This window comes from Danaus plexippus, chromosome 17 (genome assembly GCF_018135715.1).
Source record: "Danaus plexippus chromosome 17, MEX_DaPlex, whole genome shotgun sequence".
In the NCBI taxonomy this organism is placed as follows: Eukaryota; Metazoa; Arthropoda; class Insecta; order Lepidoptera; family Nymphalidae; genus Danaus; species Danaus plexippus.
This window is the reverse complement of record NC_083548.1, coordinates 3,043,491-3,063,954: the sequence shown is the minus strand read 5'-3', so window position 1 is coordinate 3,063,954 and position 20,464 is coordinate 3,043,491. Positions and strand designations below refer to the sequence as shown.

General features: G+C 32.6%; 1 protein-coding gene across 3 annotated transcripts in view; it reads right to left on the bottom strand.

The window, feature by feature from the left end:
• Positions 1–2,163: 2,163 nt before the first annotated feature.
• Positions 2,164–20,464, bottom strand: part of LOC116771443 (histone-lysine N-methyltransferase MECOM-like) — a 68,857-nt gene continuing 50,556 nt past the window's right edge. For 2 of the 3 annotated variants that reach the window (XM_061523346.1, XM_061523348.1), the window contains 6 exons: positions 15,389–15,517; positions 14,452–14,545; positions 9,019–9,127; positions 5,339–5,495; positions 5,054–5,224; positions 2,164–4,924 (listed from right to left, as the gene is read on the bottom strand). In XM_061523346.1, the coding sequence (XP_061379330.1) occupies positions 3,167–4,924; positions 5,054–5,224; positions 5,339–5,495; positions 9,019–9,127; positions 14,452–14,545; positions 15,389–15,517 (2,418 nt within the window). In that variant the 3' untranslated portion in view covers positions 2,164–3,166. The remainder of the gene's footprint in view (positions 4,925–5,053; positions 5,225–5,338; positions 5,496–9,018; positions 9,128–14,451; positions 14,546–15,388; positions 15,518–20,464) is intronic. The other variant, XM_061523347.1, reaches the window with a different exon arrangement.

Genomic DNA, 20,464 nt, shown 5'->3' with positions numbered 1-20,464 from the left:
GGAACACTCTGTATAAAAGGCTATATCACCCACATCCGCCTGGTAAATATTTGTTTTAATCTCGAAGCATAGGGAGTAGAAACATGATAATTTAAAAATAACGATTTATTGTCATGAAACTATACAGATGCGACGGTTGTTAGAAATAAAATCAATATTAAATTATATGTACTTGGACATATAATTCATTTATAGAAAAAACATAAACGATTCATGCCATAAAGAACAATCTGTATAGTTATTTAATAATTCTATGAACTATATATGTAATTAAAAATAATAAGGAATGTGTTCTAGTCGGATTCCGATTACATATGATTGGTCTCTTCCATCTGATTCAAAACTAATTGTTCCTTATTGTATGATATAACATTTTAACAAACGTCACGATACCTTTCTGTTATAACGGATGTAATTGTAACGAGATTGATTTATTTATGTATTAATCAGCAGGTGGGTGGTGGGTTTGTGTTAATAAAATCAATTAGAAATCAAATAGGACCTGTTACATTCAACGATTACAGCTAATTTTGTATTATAAACTGTCAAATAAAAAATATATGATATAAATCACACATCAGATTTAATAAATCGTTTCTAATAGATTTAAATGTTAGAGCAAGGTGATACTATTTTGATAATATTACATGCGCTCGTAGGATTATGGCACTTATATTAATTACTTATTGGCACATATCTGTCGATGCTAGATAACGTGTGCAACTTTTTAATTAATACGGTTCAATAAATATTGCGACGCTAAAAATTTTTGGGCTCGACATTCCCATGATTTCAATCGAATAATATACGTCAAAAAGTTTAATGAAGTTCTTAACGAATCGTTACAAAGGAGAGATTTATTGCCGCAGTAATGACAGGTGGTTAAATGGGGAAAAAATACTACAAGAAAAATTTACAGTCAGAGATCGCATTTAATTGCACGAAGCGGGTTTCGTATGAACACATAAGGTATAAGAAGCAAATTGGAGCGAGGACAATTCACAGCAACCACTGAGAATGATCCAGAAGCCTCCGCTTTGATTGATATAGTTCTTCTTTTTCCCATGCGGACATTCGATATCAATTTTGACGCATAACCATTTTGAGCATTTTATAATTGAGCACGCTGTTATAAAATTGCTGAGACATTATAAAGCAACGGTATCTTTTATATTTTGAGTATATTTCTGCATTATATAATTTTTTTAATGTATTAAAATAATTTTAGATTATCAGAATAAAGCCATACGTATCAAGCTATATTCTATAAGATATTATATGATCACATTGCTCATACTCCTTGTGAGTAGTTTTTAAAGAATTTAAAATAAAAAAATATTTGGTTTGAAATACGACAGTGACTAAGAAATAATTGCATTTTTAATTATCAGTTGATACACAATACGGAACAGGATATTAATTACAGATGACTATAATTTGCTGAACTTAAATTTTAGTTCTACCAAATAGAAGTATATTTACAACCACGCATATTTGTAATACATAATTATTTTAGACAATAATTGCTTGCGTACGTCAGTTAGCATTGTATAGAGTAATCTGAAAGCCAGAACCTGGAAATTTAAAATGTAATTTTAATTTAGGGTATGCAATGGATCTTAGAGCATAAAGTGCTGCAATAAAATTAAGTTAGTGCCTTCATAGCACCTTCGAGTTTGACCGTTACTAGATTTAAAATCACGCTGATGTATCGCCCACTTCAATCGTAGAGTGTAATTTAACAATAAAAATTGAATGTAAAGACATGTTTGGACAAGCGTGTATTACGGTCACTCTTCTGATATCTTTTTCTTATAAATAAAGTTTATGAGAAAAGCAACTGAATCTGTTTCTGTGATTTTCTGTCTTTCAAAGGAAGAAGCTAAGAATAAGTTTTTTCTATATTGCTGCAATGGAGGAGCTCGATGAAAGATTTGAAACATTTGATCGAAGCCGGGTTAAGAAAGTTGCGTTTAAAAATCTCTCAGAAACGGTCCATTTTTGTCTGTTTATTTCAGAGTTCCGCCTGTGACATGTTCCTGTGACATTGAAAATTTTTATTAAAATTTTCAAGAAAATAACTCGACTTGTAACTTCGTTATGACAAATTAGTTCTTAATATATATGAAACTGAAGAAGAGAAAAAATAAACAAATGAACGAGAGACGCGTTTATTGTGTGACAATATTCTTATCAATACGAGTGCCACGAGGGTGTGATAACAGTACAAATCTATTTCATGTATTGCATTATTTTTATATAATTTACAGTGAACCATTTTGATGGACATAAAGAAAAATTAATTCATATTAAAACATCGTCGACCTTAATTTAGTTACAGTTATGCCTACAAATGTTTAAGATATGACCGAAATAACCTGGAACGTTTCTTAAGATAATTCTTAAATACAGAGAACTTATATAAGAAAAATTTATAATAATATAATTTTATCTGAAGATTTAATTACAATATCTAAGACGTGTAGTTTTGATCCTATCTAAACACATGATATGCTCGAAGTGAATTATGTACAATAACACGTAAATAACAAATTTAACAAAATATCATTTAATCGTATTTGTTACAATGTAATGTAATACTTGTGAAAATTTTATATTAATTTATCCCATACAAACCCAACCCGAATATATTAGAACAATTGCTTTGGTAGATTTTTGACTAACAAGAGATCAAATAATAACATCTCTAATTAAATTTCGCCAATTATATTTGATAACAATATTTTACAAATGCACCTAATCAAGTTTTATATTGCCCAATACAATTACTACTCCTAATTTATTTTATACAATTATATCCCTATCTATGTGCAGAATGTCGCAAAAAGCGAAAACCATTTTTAAGATCACAATTAAATCTAGGAACGCATTAAACCGCTAATCTATTTTTACACTAAAAATTTTACATTTATTCTTGTCATGAAAAAGGATGTTAAAATTGCAAGTTATCAGAAGTATTCCCTTAGTTAAATGATTCATTTTTCATTAAATAGAAATAATAAATCTATTTTATAGAGACCTTTATTGAGGCCTTTACGTACAAACATCATAGTCTTTTGGGATTCGTATGAACCAATGACGTCACTAAACACTATTCAAAAGGCTGAGGCCATAGAGGAGCTGGCGGCAGCGGGTAGGCCGAGGGCTAGGTGGAAATGGAAAGCGCTGAAGGTCGATGAGAAGGATGTGGGGCGTGAGATGGGTGAGGAGAGGTCGCTGCTGGAGATCCTGCTCCAGGAGAACAGGTCACCTTCCCCATGAAAGAACGAATATCATCAAAACACGCGTCGTGTTCAGTATCCCCGGAACTTGGTGAATCACCACCTTCCGCCTCATGTTTCTTAAGGTGTCGATCTAGGTTAGTCTGCTGACCGAAACATCTATCGCATAACTGACATCTAAACGGTCTCTCTTTGTTATGAATGTTTCTTACGTGTCGCTGTAAATTAGAGGATATGGAAAAGGAACGCTCACAATATTTGCACTTGTATGGTTGCTCGCCGGTGTGCGTACGTAAATGACGCGTTAAGTTGGCACTTCGCGGAAATACTTTTCCGCAAAATTTGCAAGCGTAGCGATCTCGCAGTTTGCCGGAACCAGCGCTAAGTTCTCGAAATTTCGCATAGGCACTTGATTGCCTATCGGGGCCGTCAGTGCCGAGAAGTGGCGATAAAAAATTAAACGGGCTGGGAACGTATGGTGAGTGCTGTGCGCTTAGTATGGAGTCAGAAGTCGAATGGAAACGTGTAAAACGTGGTGGGTACATTGCGTTCATGAGACTGTTATTGTGCTGAGCATGTACAGCCATTGGGAATGCTAAGGGAGGAGACATCATTGACACTGGGGAATCCTCTCTTTTGGGTTCAACTGCTTCCACGTCAACATCAGTTGTCTCATTTTCCGGAGTCTTATTCTCTCTATCAACAGGACTTTCAGCAGGTGAATAAGATTTAATCGATGAATTTCGAAAGGAATGATCATCATTTTCTAGGTCTGACTCCTTGTCACGTTGTTTTCGAGTGACAGATAAGTCGAGCGGTTGGTCATTCTGCTCTTTTGTTTCTTCTTCTAAATTAGAATATCTTGATTGTTTTTCCACATCACTGGACATGTTGTTCCTCGTCAAATCTTTAGGTTGAGGAGACATTGACTTATTTTCTAAAGTTTCGTTGTTATTTTTCAAAGAAAAATCGTACATAGAGTTGTGTTTTGTTTCATTTCTTGCAAAATCAAAGGGTCCAACAGTAGTCGACAGTGGCATCACTGGAGAAGGACGTTGTTTTGAAGTAGCCTCTTCAGCCGACGGCGGTGATTGTTTTACATAATGTTCCTGAGGTTTCGGTGTTACTCTGTCTACATCCATATCTTTCTCATCTCTGGTAATTTCTTTCGCTTTATTTATTATATCTACAGATGTTGAACTATCTATGCTCTCTGTTTCCTTTTTTACTGACATGCGTTCTTCCTGTTGTTGCTTGGCCATTAAACTGGCGTTAAGTGCCAAATCATGCTCCATAGCTAACCTCGCTCCTTGGACATTGAAGAGGAGGGGACTTAAAAAGTCTGGGGGGCAAGCTGCGGCGGCAGCAGCGGAGATAAAGGCTGGGTAATGTGCGAAAGTGTTGTATGGTAACGGCAGAGCTGGACCTCTGTACATGGGGAATGGATTTGTATTATTCGGATTATTCATGACGTTTGGGATAGGTGGTATCTGCGGTAATCCTTGACCAATTTGTCCTCTGAGATTTACGTTCGTTGCAGAAGCAGTATCGCAAAATCTTTTATGCTTAGTAAGAGATGCGTACGACGTAAATGATTGTCCACATTTCCCACACTCTACCAATGCTCTACACGCAACGTGCATTCGTTTGTGTCTGCACAAATTAGAGAATTGTGTGTATGCCTGAAAATAATAATAACGAAATAATTAGAATTTTTGATTCAATAATAATTGTAATGAAGTTTTTTTTCAGATTAAAAAAATAATTAAATGTAAGTTTTTTTTTAATAAACATGAATTTAATAAAAATACCTTGAAGCAGACTTTGCACTGGAAGGGCTTGACACTGGAGTGAATATGTGTGTGCTGCTTAAGGCCGGAGCTGGTGGCGAAGGTCTTGCCGCATTCAGGGCAGGCGTGGCTGCGGGCACCCACGTGCTGCGCGCGGATGTGGCGCTGGAGGTTGGAAGGATCGGTAAATACCTGTAATGACGCCAGGTTTCGAAGGACATACAAAATTTTGAAAGATTTACTTTTAAAAACCTTTTATGATACGACTACCTTACAAAATATATAATATGTGTTGGATTTAAATACCTTAGGACAATTCTCGCAGGGATATTTCCTGATATCGGTATGTGTTAACGCCCGGTGTCTTAGGAGAAGTGCCCGGGAACTGTACGCTCTGTTGCACAGCTCGCAATGATATGCCGAAGCTGGCTGGGCATGTGCTTGAATCAAGTGACGGTCAAGTCTGTAGAGAAAACAAACATAAATTGTATCAACTATATTTACTTTAATATTTTAGTTAATTCATTTAAATTTCAAAACAGCCCTCTAATACTCGCTTTTATACAAAGCACCGTTGGATTCCATCAATATCCATAATAGAAAGTGAAAAGATAAGCCTAACGAACTGGTATCGGTAAAGCTGCATTAAACGTCTCGGATGCAAGTACAGGAAGACAAAATAATATCTATATCTAAACCAAGGATCGCCTACGCAGACAACTTATAGCCACTCGACTGATACATAATTCAAACATGTTTTCGTCTACACAGAGAATGTTCCAATTCATTTTTGTCATAAATTGCACATGTACGTAGTGTCACAACAATGTCATTATGGAGGTACGCTGTTACTCATCAGCATCCCATACCTATTGTTATTATAGTAGAAATCAAAACAGGATGAGATTTAAAAAAAAATAGATTACAAAAAACTGAAACGTGTATATAAAAATGTATGGTATTGTTTGATGTAACTAGACTATCACACGCAACCCTTGCCTCGGGCTACTTACAACATAACACCTGTTTGATATTACGCAAGAATCATAATTGGCCGGATTACACCGCAGCTTAGACAAGCACAGATTTAAGACCCCGGAGAAAGGCCGTTTGATGTTGGCTTGTTCGATAGTCCTCTTGTCAATGATAAGATGGAACGTTTTCACTCTCGTCAGACCGCATGCCGTATCTTTTAATTAATCTTTGAAATAAAATCTAATGCTAGTAATGGTTGTATTGCTTACATTACTCACTTCGTAAGTAGAGTGTGTATGGTTTGTAATATACAGCCTACCTCGTGTACACTAATAGACAGAATTTAATATTGATTTTTTTTTTTGTTTCCGAGTTTTCATTTTATATGAATATAATAAAAAAACTGGTCAAAATTGAGAAATGATTGTGACATAAATTATAAGCAAAACTATATTTCTTTACTATTTTATTTTTTTGTCCTTTTTCTACTTAAATGTATTTTGACTTGAATTTTTATAATGATTTCATAGATATAAAATATGCAAACTAATTTTTTTTTAATTTAAGACTCTATTTAACAATAAAACAAAATGTTATTTAAATGTTGCTCAGTAAATGAAATCGTTTTCTTGGGTAATCAATTACTCAATCTGTGTTCTAATGTAAATTAGGGTTTGAACACACAGGAGAATAGTCAATTATGCGATGCTGATCGTAGAATTGATCTCATGTTCTTGTATTGATAACATCCAATGAACAACTTTCATCCACAGCCGATCTATTAACTCCACCCACATACACTCAGATCAGGTAGACCGATTAAATGCTATTAACTGCTATTTTTAAGTTTTTTGATAAGAAACCGTCGCATATTCTCAATTTAATAAAATTAAAATCAAACGCAACACCGTTCGTGATTCATATACGCTTCAATTGATAGTAAAATTCATTAAAGTTCCCTTTTTTTTAACCAGGCGAAGTAACATTTTTGTTGTCCACAAACCAATCAAGTTGTATGTTTATATTATATTAATCTATTGTGAAGTAACAGAAGTAATTACAGTCTATATAGATTTCACAAAGCAAACAAACGAACGACCTTGTTTAGCAAAATTCATTATGACATTATATTAGAGACTAAAATTATAACAACTGTATCGAAGGCTATAAGAAGTATAGAGCATTATTATGCGTATTAGAATTAATGTACGAGTGGACATAACGTTTAATGTCTTCGAGATGTTAATAGAGTTTATTTTTTTGTTTCGTTAAATGTCAAACTTTTAGTGATATAAAAAATATATAGCCGTTTTAATTACATATCGAATAATTCAGTAATGAATCTTGCTAGTAATTCTTTTATCGTTTTGTATTGATATATCAAACCGCGCTGAAATTTTATTAAGGGATTTTGAATGAAGGGCTATTTAGTCAACTTAATTCACATAAATCTAAACTAACTAGCAGGTTTTTTATCATTCATAATATACTTCGATACTTATAACGTGAGAAGATTACTGTGTGAAAAACTGTTAACGCTCTGTATGTTGCAAATTCTGCAATTGAATCCTGAAATCTATACGTAGTCTTTGAAAATATTCAAGAGACATATTAAATTTTTACTGTAAAATCCTTTATGCATAATGATTTTTGTTTCCATATATATTGAATGGATTCTCTTGAAGTACTATTGTTCGTCACTGTATACTAAATTTTATGACGTTTAGCGCAAAAAAACTATAAGAAATTTCAATATGATTCTAATAAGATCGTGATAATAACCACGAAGAATGACTTAGTCTATTAACATTGTTTAAGCTATACGACCCAGGCAGCTTTTAATATAAAGAATACACCAGAATCGGAATTATAGTACAATAATGATTTAGTTTTATATAGATATAATTTTACAACACCACATTACACAATAGGACCCTTTCAAGTTATTGTTATAGTTAGATAAAGCTAATAGATCGCGGTTGAATTGTATTTCCGACGTAATGATACCAGTTGTGACAGTCTTCGAAAGTGGATCTGGATAACCACATCCATCAAAATATGGTTGTGTAATGACTAAAAATAACAATAAAAGTTCACTAAGCCTGAACAAGAGTCAGCACTGATTTACCTTGACAGTTTATTTTACAATAAATGTACCTAATTGTATCTAATTTAGACCTGTATTTAAAAGTATTGTTGATATACTTATATTTTGGTTAATTATATTTTATTATATATTATGTATTGTAGTAATTTTATTTATTAAAAAATAAACATTGACGTGTTTAATGTACCTCTTTTAACTAACATTACTTTTTTAAGATTCCTTTTTATATATTAAGGACAAGACGACGGTTTTTAGTTATTTCAAATAATAATGAAAGTGAAATATATACTAAATTCTTTAAACGATAATTTGAAATAAAATCCAATAATGCTAAGACTTCTTTTGACAAGGTATTTGTTAATAAAAAAAATTTAAGTCCGACTATTCTTATCATTCCAACCAGATTACCTAACATAATTTGTAATATTGTCAAAATTATCTACCGAAATTTATTTATGTGTAATAATTGCATAGCTTACATATAGTAATTTTAAAAATATTACGTCGCGTGCCCGTAACAAATTATCGACGCGTGTCTTATCGAACGGGCACATCACTAGTATGAAATAAATCTTATTTCAGATGGCTAAATAGTAATGGGTACAAGTTAATGGTTTTGAAGACGTATGAAATTGATTATATCCCGCGGCCTCTTACGGCAGCTCGAATAGATAAGGAATGACTTTGAATGAATGAATGTTTTGTATCAAATATATCACAGAATTTGAATAGAGATTGATTGGTATGAAGTTAAAATTTATAAGAAATATTTCAACCCAAAACTGTGACATTATATTATTATAATCTTAAACACTTACATATATATAGTTTTTCAGTTTTATCGTGGTTACAATGTTACGTATATGTTATTGATTAAAATTTGAACCATTATAATGCAACTTACGCATCAATATTAGGGAATGGTTCGTCACAGAAGGAACATCGTGGTTTCGTATCCTCTCTGTCTTCTTCGTCCTGTTGCTGGTGAGAGTGACTGCTGGCACTCTCTCTACCTGCAACACAAATCAATGATCCCTATGAAAAATAAAGCACGTTAAAATAATCATATTTATTAATACACCTTATAATTTTCTTCATAGAATTTATTATGAAAACTTAAACTTAAAACGTAATATTCATTACGTACGTAACAATGGTGAATATTATATTATATTCGCCTACATTACACATGATTCATGTAGAGTATCAATCTAGCAGCGCCTTTACTGTCACAAATGTCATAATCATTCGTGACTAATGCAAGAATAAAAATATCCATCAAAGAAAACATTTGTACATCATGAACAGACTTCGGAAGTGAGATATTTCATTGACACTCGCAGAACTAATACGAGTCACGAGTATAGACACGCCTCGAGCATTGTTTAACATCCGTGATAATGATATCATAGGAATGATATGAAGGAATTACATATCATGTATCATTTACATGTCATATATATTATACGTCGGTGATACACATTGTAGAGAAAAGAAATTGACGAAATAATATGAAAAAAATGATGAGAAATAAAATAAAATATTTATATATATATATATATATATATATACATACATAATTATACTGTTTTTAAATGATTATAATAGTTACATCAACGCTCACCTGAACTAAAGACTTCAAAATAATTTTTTCAAATGGACACTATTAAAACTAGATTGTAATTTAGTCACTGAAGGTGAGAGGTCAACACTGTGTATGATGTCGGGGCAGCAGTGAAGTCGCTACCAATACCACCCCCACCCCGAGGGTAAACACTTGACCCATTCGCATTGGAGACCATGCAAGCGTGACGTGCTTTATGATTCCCTTAATACTATCAACCGCATTATACAGCACTTAAATAGCAAATCAAAACCTTAATGCCTACAGGTGTTAGGCGTTTAAATTTCATGATAATTCCATTTATTCACATGAAAGGTAAATTGTGACATCTTTCAGACATTTTTTAGTTGACTTAATTGTGTTATGAGGCTTAGTGAAGTATTTTAAAATATTTTCAAAAATGATATCATGGCCGTACCTTATATCATAGATAGGCATTTGTTTTAGATTTCTTGTAATTTTTATAGCAAAACAGCTAACAATTTCAGGTAGTACCCATCGTATAAGCCTCGTAATAACACAACAAACGACTGCATCCCAGCTTGCCATGCTATTGGTTTTAAATTTAGCACAATGAAAATATCGCCTCAACGAAAACTATTTTCGAACGAAGTTCAAGAAACTAAAGATAACTTTTATAATAAATCTATTAAAAAACTTGCAAAAAAAAAATATACTTAAATGGAACTAATTTTGTTTACTTCACTACTACATATAAACTACTATAAAGGAATTCACTGGGAAAAATAAAATCATTATCCTGTCAAGAACAATAAAACAGATTATCAATAATAACACATTCCAGCAGATTACAGAATATGCACTCAGAATGCCAACCGTGCCAGCTATAACAGAAAAACATTGGAATCAGGAAAGCAGTTTCGTTGCAAAAAAAAAAATGCACTGAATTCCAGAATAACTCATAACTTATAACTGATGCAATGAGATATATTACACAAAGTACTATCATTAATTAAGCTTGGTTATAATCTTGACATAAAAGTAACAAAAAAAAATAATATTCAAAACATTAATACGACAATCATTAAGTCTTAAATTACTAGAATACGTTAAGTTTTCCCACGACATCGCCAAATGGTGTAATGGCGTCCGGTAACCGTGACGGTGACTTACCGATGTTTTAAATTAATTCCCCTCCCCCAAAACATCTCACCTGTTGTTTCACAATACTTATGTTGCTGGTTGTGAGTGACCAGTATTTCAACCGTAGCATACTTTAAAACACATACGATAATCTCAACGACCTTCCTAAGCCTGTCCGAATTACATATTTGATATCGGATAAAAAAGCATAACGGAATTATATCCGACTTTAACAGATACGAATAATTACCGGCGTAACGGAATATTATACGAATATATTGGATCAGGTGGACTTCTGATCAAATCCCCGGCGGCTAGCGTCAGGTGCGTCGCCGTTAGCGCCCCGCGGTTAGAACCGGCCTCCGTTACAGGATGCTGAGACGACTTCGATATAGTACGGTTATTGCGAAATAATCGCTCGTATAAAATGTTTTAAACGATAGTTTTACGGAAGATAATTTTTACGTTCCAATTATTTAAGCATCGATTGTATGAACTAGAGAAAATGAAAGTCGAAACAAGATAAAAGTTTGTTTAAAATTATATGCACACATACGTGAGATAAAATTGTTGTTTGAATTATAAAAGATAAAAATATTATATTAATGTTTTGTGATTTAATAACAGTATAAAAGATTTTTTTGTTTGCTATGAATAGGAGTTAATTATCCGCGAGAAGATTATCTTTATCTGCATTAGATTCAAAATTGTATAATTTCTCATCAGGATCCCTAGTAATCTGTTGACAAAAAGTCGAGACAAATGCCACCGTGCCAGATTTAACCCTTCAACGAGGGCGGGAATATTAAATTGAAATATTTATATTTTATTGTCCTTAATATTTATTTGATTGTTAAATAAATACGCTATGTGGGACGCCGACTGATCGTGAGCGTTTGGATGGGGTGAGCTCTATTGTAGTTGGTTAATTTTTTGATTAATCATACAATTTGTGGGGGAATCGTTGCAATTGTGTTAACTTTGCTATTGCGCAAATGATGCAGACCTAATAGTATCGCATTACATCCATTTATATTATTTAAAAAAAATCATATAAGTAATATATGAAATATATAAGCTATTTAAATGGTCCGTATTATATGAGTTTTATGTAGATATAGGAAATTAAACGGAAAAAAATATTCACGTCTTTATTATCTCAAACGAATTAATTTAATATTACCGATACATTTTATAGGAAAAATATCATTATTTATGATGAAGAAATCCTAACCTTCTTTATAATGAACTACCGAAATTCAAATATGTTATCAGATTTAAAATATATTTTAGGGAATATTAATAGCCATATACACAAAGGAGCATGCGTTTCGGACAAAGCAACGTCATCAATTTTAATCTGTGCGACAATTGCGCGTTGACAAATGTCAGCGCGCGACACTCATTCATAACACGCACGAATGGAGACAGCCAATGAAAAAAAAAAGCCAATAAAGGGTTAGCTTATTATTACAGACGCCGTAGGATTATATTCGGAATATAACATTTAAAATCAATTATATTTTATCAAACGTACGGCGAATCTTAAGAATCAGATCACAATAAAATAGAAAATTTCAATACAGGCTTTCGGGTACCGATAAAAACAATGATCAATCAAGCTATCAAAGGCTGTCATTGAAGCTTTTACTTTCCTAACATTAGGCATTTATCTCGCACAGATGACGTTGGATTTATTAATCCTTTAGAAGTTCGAGTTATCGAATTATTGAATGAAAGGATAGGTAGCCTCATCAATCACGTCTTGTGCAACGCGCCTTGGGCATTATGACAAATACTCGAATCGAGCCACTGCAAATCGATTCTAATTAGGGACAATATTTAAGAGTCATTGTGGATTCGACGGCAGCTGATGTTTGCTCAGTCATGTGGGCCGTTGTGGCTGATTTGGAGAAACTGTTTTATATTATATGAGTCGGTGGATCGCTCGTGGGATTTGACTGATTGGTAACCCAAAATATGTTTTTTTATATCGAGCATTCAAGGCTTTGTTCTTGCATGTTAATATCTATCATAGGCTCATATGACATACTTAATTTTGTGTTTGAGATAGCTTTATTAGATTTAAATGAACTAGTTACGCTTCACGGCATCGAACGTCCTGTTTATCTTAGTAAAACTAATGATGTATGTATAAAAATAATATATATATAATATTAATCGCGTACACAATAAAATAGTATATTTTTGTCAAATAATAGAGAAATTATTCAAACATAATATTATAGGTTAAATAAACCTGAAAGTTTTCGCTTGAATATGATAGTAGAATCGCTTAAATTACGTAGACTTAATGTGACTTATCATGACTACAGACAACAAGTTCCGAATAATACAGTTAGTGTTTAGTAATTACGGACAATTCAAAACGCATAAATCATGGACAACGCCGGCTGTAGCTCCGGAAACCAGTGCAGGAGGCTTACGAAGACACCCCACTCACATAACTGGATGTGGCACTCGACTATCTGGGCTTTAGATAATGGTTTGAATTCTCGATCACATCTCACTAGCTTTTTGTACTGACATATGTATTTGTCATATTTTATATGTAAAGGCGGTTAGAGCTCTTGTTCTAAATAAACAAGCCCTTCTAGTTCCAAACTATCTGTGTAACTCCCCTTTAACATAACATATGCGTGATTTTTCACATCGACCGTCGCACGTCGCGATTTATCTAAATTAAATATCGCATGCGCGTGTGCCGCCGTGTGTTAGCGCCCTGAGACCAGTTGTTTTTTTTATTTACAGCGTGTTCCATTTGTGTGAATGGATTCATATTTTATTGTGCTTATTATCAAATAGAATTATCTATGAAATTATTATTTAAATTCATTTACGCAAAGCTTTTAATATTATTGTATTTTTATTGGAAATACTTAAACATATTTTTATTATATTATAGATTAAATCATTCTTGGGATACACAGATTGGGATAGGATTTAAAATTTTGTATAACAAACAACCTGTATATAATATTGTGATACATTAACGTGTCGGTACGAGTCACGTGTCAGGGCAGGTGACTCCAATTAACTGTTGGAGTCAGCGGAGCATGAACTGTGATTCAACTGTACTGGAGCCAACACTCCAGCCCTTGCTTCTTAGCAGGCTACCTCCAGAATGACTAGTGTAAACAACCCCTTAATGACCATAGAAAAGCTGGTGTGTGTTAGGCTTAACGAATCAATGTACGATCCTATGAAATGAGTGCCGTAGATTATAAATGACAATTAGTATGGGTACTACGTGCCAAAGACGAAATATCTGCATATAGTGAAATTTTTCAGGAGATCTATATACATGCGAGAGAGATATATTAGAGAGAGAGATATATATATAAAAAAAAATATATATTTTAGGAAAATATGTTGCGTTTTAGACGTCATAACAACGGTTGTTAATTTTTGTCCGTTCATCAACGAATTTGAATTTAGAATCGGCGATATCAAATAACATGTATTTTAGTATAATAAATTAATAAGAAAGTTATAGCGTTAGGACAACACGATCGATGGCGTGGGTAGTCGCAGTTTATAAAAATAATCTGTTTGAGTTGTATTTTATTTCGATATTAATAAACATACCAGTTGTGAGAACATCTTGTAACGGCAGTGACGTCCAAGCTCCGACCAACAGCTCTTGTCCTGCTGACACGTCACGAGTCACTTTATACCAGACCTGAAACATAACGTTACAATCAATGGTATCTGTTAATGTTAGTTCATATTAATAAATATTTTATACCTCTTAAGTAACGGTTCCATAATAGTCGATAAATTTATTATGTCTTCTCTGATGTTCAATAACTCATCATTAAAGAATATTTAAAAGAATATTTTAAATACAATTTTTATAAAAAAAATATATTTATATCCCATATAAATGTATATTAATTTTTTTTCTTTACAATATTTTTTAAATAATAATTTACGTATATACAAAATAAAAGTTGAGTATATTTTAATTTTCAAATTATAATCAGCGGATAATTTGAGACATAAGCAGGAGCATGAATTAAAAAAATATTTTTATTATTCTCTTGAAATATATAAAAGGAATAAAAAAAACACGTAAAAAATGAAATCAAAATTAGTAAATAGGGTCAAAATATCAAACAACGTTTAACCCAAGAGTGAATCTAATCACCGCGTGTTCTCCCCTGACCGGAAGTGGGGCACAGTTGTTCAACGATTTTCTGTCACCGGAAGTTGCAAACGTTCCACATTCAAATTTTATTGGGGTAGTGACAAAGACGGTATTATGAGGGTCAGATTATGAACATGATTATTATTTATTAGGAAAAAAATAGTTTTGCAAAATTGTACATAAATATATTTAATAAAAAAAAACTTTAAATTAAATAAAATAAGGAGGAATAATATAATTATTAAAATTACGATATATATAAATCGATATACTGATACATAAAATGAAATAAAAACAAAGCTCATTTCCCAAACTTCAAATAGTTAAATAAACTAAGGACTCGTTTAGGTTAAGTTAAATTTAAGTGAATCGTACTTGTCCTGCAAACTTTTCGTGTTGCAGATTGACTTCGTGCGGGGAGGTTGCGCAGCGGACGAGTTTGAACCAGTTAGACTTGTCCGCAGCCGCGTCCAGCCACGAACGAACGCCATTTTTACCGAAAACCTGAAAGAAAATTAATATATGCTCTTAAAGTCTAAAGAATGTAACGATATACGGTCAAAATATTAACTTTTTAAATTCTTATTTGCTACTATCAATTTGAAATTAATAGAACATAATTATCTGTTCTTATTATTTATGTGTTATATACATATTTGGCAAGTTTATTTTAGTGCGTCTAGATTAAATTTTTTACTTAATTGAAAAAAGATTTATTATTTAAAGCGCCATCTAGTATAATATAGCAGAAGCTCATAGTGACTAGGTTCAAAACGTTACACCAACTCCTTCAACGTGAATTAAAAAGATTTTTTATCAATTTCTTACTTTTTACTTTTAAAAGCATGTTCTTCGAAAATTAATGTATATCTAACTAATCGGTTTGATTTTGATCTAAAACTTAATTAATCAAATTATGATTCTCCAAGAACAAAAGTATAATTCATGTACATAAAATTCTTTTGTCTATAATTACTTATTGGTATATTTTTTAACTTGAATATACAGCTATAGACGTTAAATAAACCCTACAGCGGTGGCGTCATCTTGCGGCACCTGGCGAGTTCTGACAGCGGACAGCGCGGCTTCACGATAGATGGCACTATTAGTATCTGTCAGTGTCTGCGGGATAACAGCTTGGGCATTTATCATTGACCACCCCATATTATTTAATTTTCATAGTGGCTTCAGGCAATCTATTATGTCACGGTAAAGTTGTGTTATTTTGATTTGCCTAATTGACAATAAATTTCGTAGCATTGTTTTAAAAATGAAGCGTGTTATGCTTGATTAGTTACAAACTAGGTATACAAAATGAAAGTAATATTTTCGGATATACTAGGCATTATTTTCATCTGCCCGTGATCACGGTTGCTGCGAGATAGCCGAAAGGTATGTTATTTAATTTAATAAAAATATAAGTTTATTTAAAAGAACGCACGCGAAAGTTTTCGATATCATTAGGTAGGCACTTATAATTTCCGTCCTAATCCATCTAAACAAATAAAATGATGCGTTATCTCTTTGTGATAGCATAACGAAACAACTACTGGATTGATTTCAACAAAATTAAATAGATTTTATTTCTTTTAAACTGTAAATAACACTACGATATCTCATTTAATAATCTCTAAGGAAACAAACATTTTATAAGCATTACGAGTTCAGTGTCGTGTTTCCCTGTACTTTTACTTTGTTAAACTTTAAAAACAGATGAAGTCGCGGCTATCAGCTAGTAATATATAAAAGCTAATATTAAAATTTGATTAATTGGCTAGTTTAAACAAAACAGTTTACTGATAATATGAAAACAAGGGAGTCGACGTCTACCGTTATGGGAACGAGGGGTGCCATAACCTACAATTTCTATCGGACACTTCAAATTCCCTCTGCATACAATATAAAACATAGATATATGATCGGTTAAATTGAACGGGCGATAATAGATTTCAACGTACATCACATTAAGTACCAATATCGCTTGCTTAGTTTAAGCATTTTTTAAGAAAATGTACTGTATCATTAGTCGATTGAGTCATAATGGAGGGCAATAATTTGTAAAGATGTGTGCCTTCCTGATAGTGGGTTATTTGTTTATCGGTATTAAATTAATGCTTTCAAACTTGATATACGACTTCGGCAAATATACACAGAAGCCTCTGTCTAGTACAGTACGTAGTAGGTATAATATACATACAATTTTTTTTAAGATCGACAACAAAACTGCACAATATCTAGATAAAAATAGTGCTAAAAGTATTGCCTAAAAGAAATTATCGAATACAAAATCAATCATGTGCTCTTTAGTATTTAATAACGTAACAACTTTCCCACCCAAGACGCTGAGAATAATCGTTTATCTGCAAATTGAGCAGTCAACAAAACAAGGTGCGTCTAATACGGCGTAAAATTAAAAACGCTATCCCCATTCCGAGGGAAAAAAAAATCGGAAGAAAATTATAGGAAAATATATAAAAAGCATCTGTCGCACAATGAAAGTAACATAACAAGTGAGATATTAATCAATGTGAAGTGTACCCTCCTTACGCGTCACCGGCAAGCCTTTCCGAGGCATTTATCACGTTATTAAAACTTGCTACGTTCACTAAAAAAGATAATTATCTTAGCAACCCTCGTCTTAGCCAGGGCTGGTTCACGCTCAATTTGACACCAGTTCCGCACAGATCGCCTTACACCGTGTGCGTGAAATCTGATGGCGTATATATTACTTTATGAAATCCCTTGAAAATTTGTTACAATTCCCTTGTTTCTGTCATTTATTCAATATAATTCCGATCACATATAAGTGAACAATAAAACGTGTTCAGCCCTAAGAGGGTCGAGTCCAGCACATGTTAGCCATCAGTCATCGATGTAGCTGAAGGTTGTGATTTCGGACACACACACGTACACAAACATGTTTCGTATGATAAGTGTGGATGTGTGCGTTAAATCGGATCCTACTACTGAACTATGATTTAATATTCGCCTATAACGCGACTTATCTATTTTCAATGTTTTCTCTATACGAATACATGTTTACCAACGTTATAATCGTTTTATTTTACAGATGTTTGTGTGAGCGTTCGCAAGTGACTCCCAAAAGTTGGTTTCGGTTCACCAAAAATAAAAAGTCATCCGGAAATTTCAAACGGTAGATATTTTTATTTAGGGAAAAGCGAAGTAAACGACCGCAGTGCAGGTTATTATAAAAATGTGTTTGTAATTTAAACGTACTGCGGTAGATCTCATATTTCTCGCAGAGATCGCAATTTCCCGGTATACTCGGAAAAGCTACAAATGTTCGCGAGCTAGCGTCGGAAAATTACATTTCATAAATTTTAGTGTTGTATTTTATACGTTATCGATATCGATTATAATTATAATTAATTTCATTCGTGTATTCTCGATGCTCTTCTTTTTATATGAAGATTTAGAATTAGAAAACATTCATAATACTCATTTAATTTCTGCGCAAAAAGAAGGATCTATAAATTATCGATATACCTGTCAAGACGGGGCTTTAATCGAAATAAGCACTTTGAGTAATTGAAACGTTTTACACATCTGTCCAAAAAATGTATTATATAAAAACCATCGATAACATTCCCAGCACTATCAACTGAAGAGCGTTCCGTACCGCAGTGGCGGGCATAACGCGTCGTTGGTCGAATCACACGAGTCGTTTCACAAGATAACAATTTGCGGAATTATTTACCATATGCCTGCTCCAAATTGGTTCACATACCTTTGTTATATATGAATTAATATTATTAGGAATTTCGGTTTTATATTTAAAAAGTTTGTATTTTATTATAGAGGGAAGGTATATGGAAGAGTGGAATACGATAAATTTTCCAGTCAAATTAGCCTAAATAAATTTTGTGTGCTGAAAAGTAAATGTATGGCAAGCTCACAATAAAAATCCACCCTCGACAGTAATTCTTGTTAAGATCGTCCGATGTTCTGAGCCACGTTTCCTTAAACAGTCTTCGCTATCAGACGGAAAAAGAATTACTTCCGGGCCGTCAACAGATACTAAACCGCACTTTTACAAGGAAACTCTTTTGTTTTATTGCCCCTTTATATGATACGTCTAACTCCTTGGACAAGGAAGGAGGGTTTTATTGGAAGAAAATGTAGAATTTTATTCCGCTTTAACCGGCTCTAAATTTATCTACAGGATGTTTAGATAATTTTTATAAGAAATTTAGCTTTTTTCATTTGACTTTTGCTTATATCCTTGACCGTTTATTTCTTACTGTCCTACGAGAATATTAATATAAAATTAAATTATCCGTATCTTTTATATAAGCAACCAAATAAGAGTATAAAAAAAATAAAGAGACCACAAATATAATTGAACGAGTTAAATAAAACAGGTACTAGAAAATGAATAACATAAAGATTAGGTAACGACAATAGAAATGATCTTTTTAAATATATAATATAAATATATATAACCTATTTCTTTAAAAATCTGTATTTCTTATCTGTTTCATAATTATCAATGCACCTTTTATTCGGGTCACGTATGTTCTCACGTTCAACAATAAATTAACGAATACAATATCTGACCATTCATTGTCACTTTCCGGGCGAATTACAACGAAATTAGGATAACCTTACACCGTCACGTTTTGGACATTAAACGAAGACAAAACCTAATACCTCTGGTGACAATATATTCACGAACCAGTGCTATCATTGCGCAAAAAACCTAAGATCGTTTTACAATCAATTAAATATACATCGGATTGTGTTCTTTATGTGTGTGGTGTTGAGGTGATATTAGGATGTCGTATAACAGTGGGTGTGACGGTGTGACGGTGTCCCATTGATCTAGTATTAACGGCACCCCATTGATTGGAACAATGGCATATCGTTGGTTCAGTCAGCGAGCGATCTCTGTTTCAGCTATTTTGTTGTGACGTAAACAAAGACTGACTGACGTTATGATAATGTTGATTGACTTGTATTTACTGATAACGGCCTATATATTATATAAGTAAGCTATAATTTGGTTATAACATGGAATGTTATTTCTAACAATGCGTTAAACGAAAATATTTTTGATATTTTTTTTTATTAAAATCAGACGAAGTGTTGATTTATCTATGATTCCAATGAATCATAAACAAAAAAGTAATAATACGTTTCTTTTAATATTTAAATATAAAAATCTAAAAAAATAGAAATTATATTAAAAATGGTCTACTTTTTATTAATGAAAATGTGCAATTTTTAATGCAATATTAGTTTAGTCAGTTTAAAATATCAAATATTTGTATTTTGATTTTCAGCTGTGAAAACTTACATTTAAATGATAAAAATCAAAATGAACGATGAACCAACAATTCATATACCAGCCGTAGATAAAATAAATTAATTACAAAATATTATAATATAACGACTTGTAAAAAAATTTAATTTAAAAATTATCAAATTTCT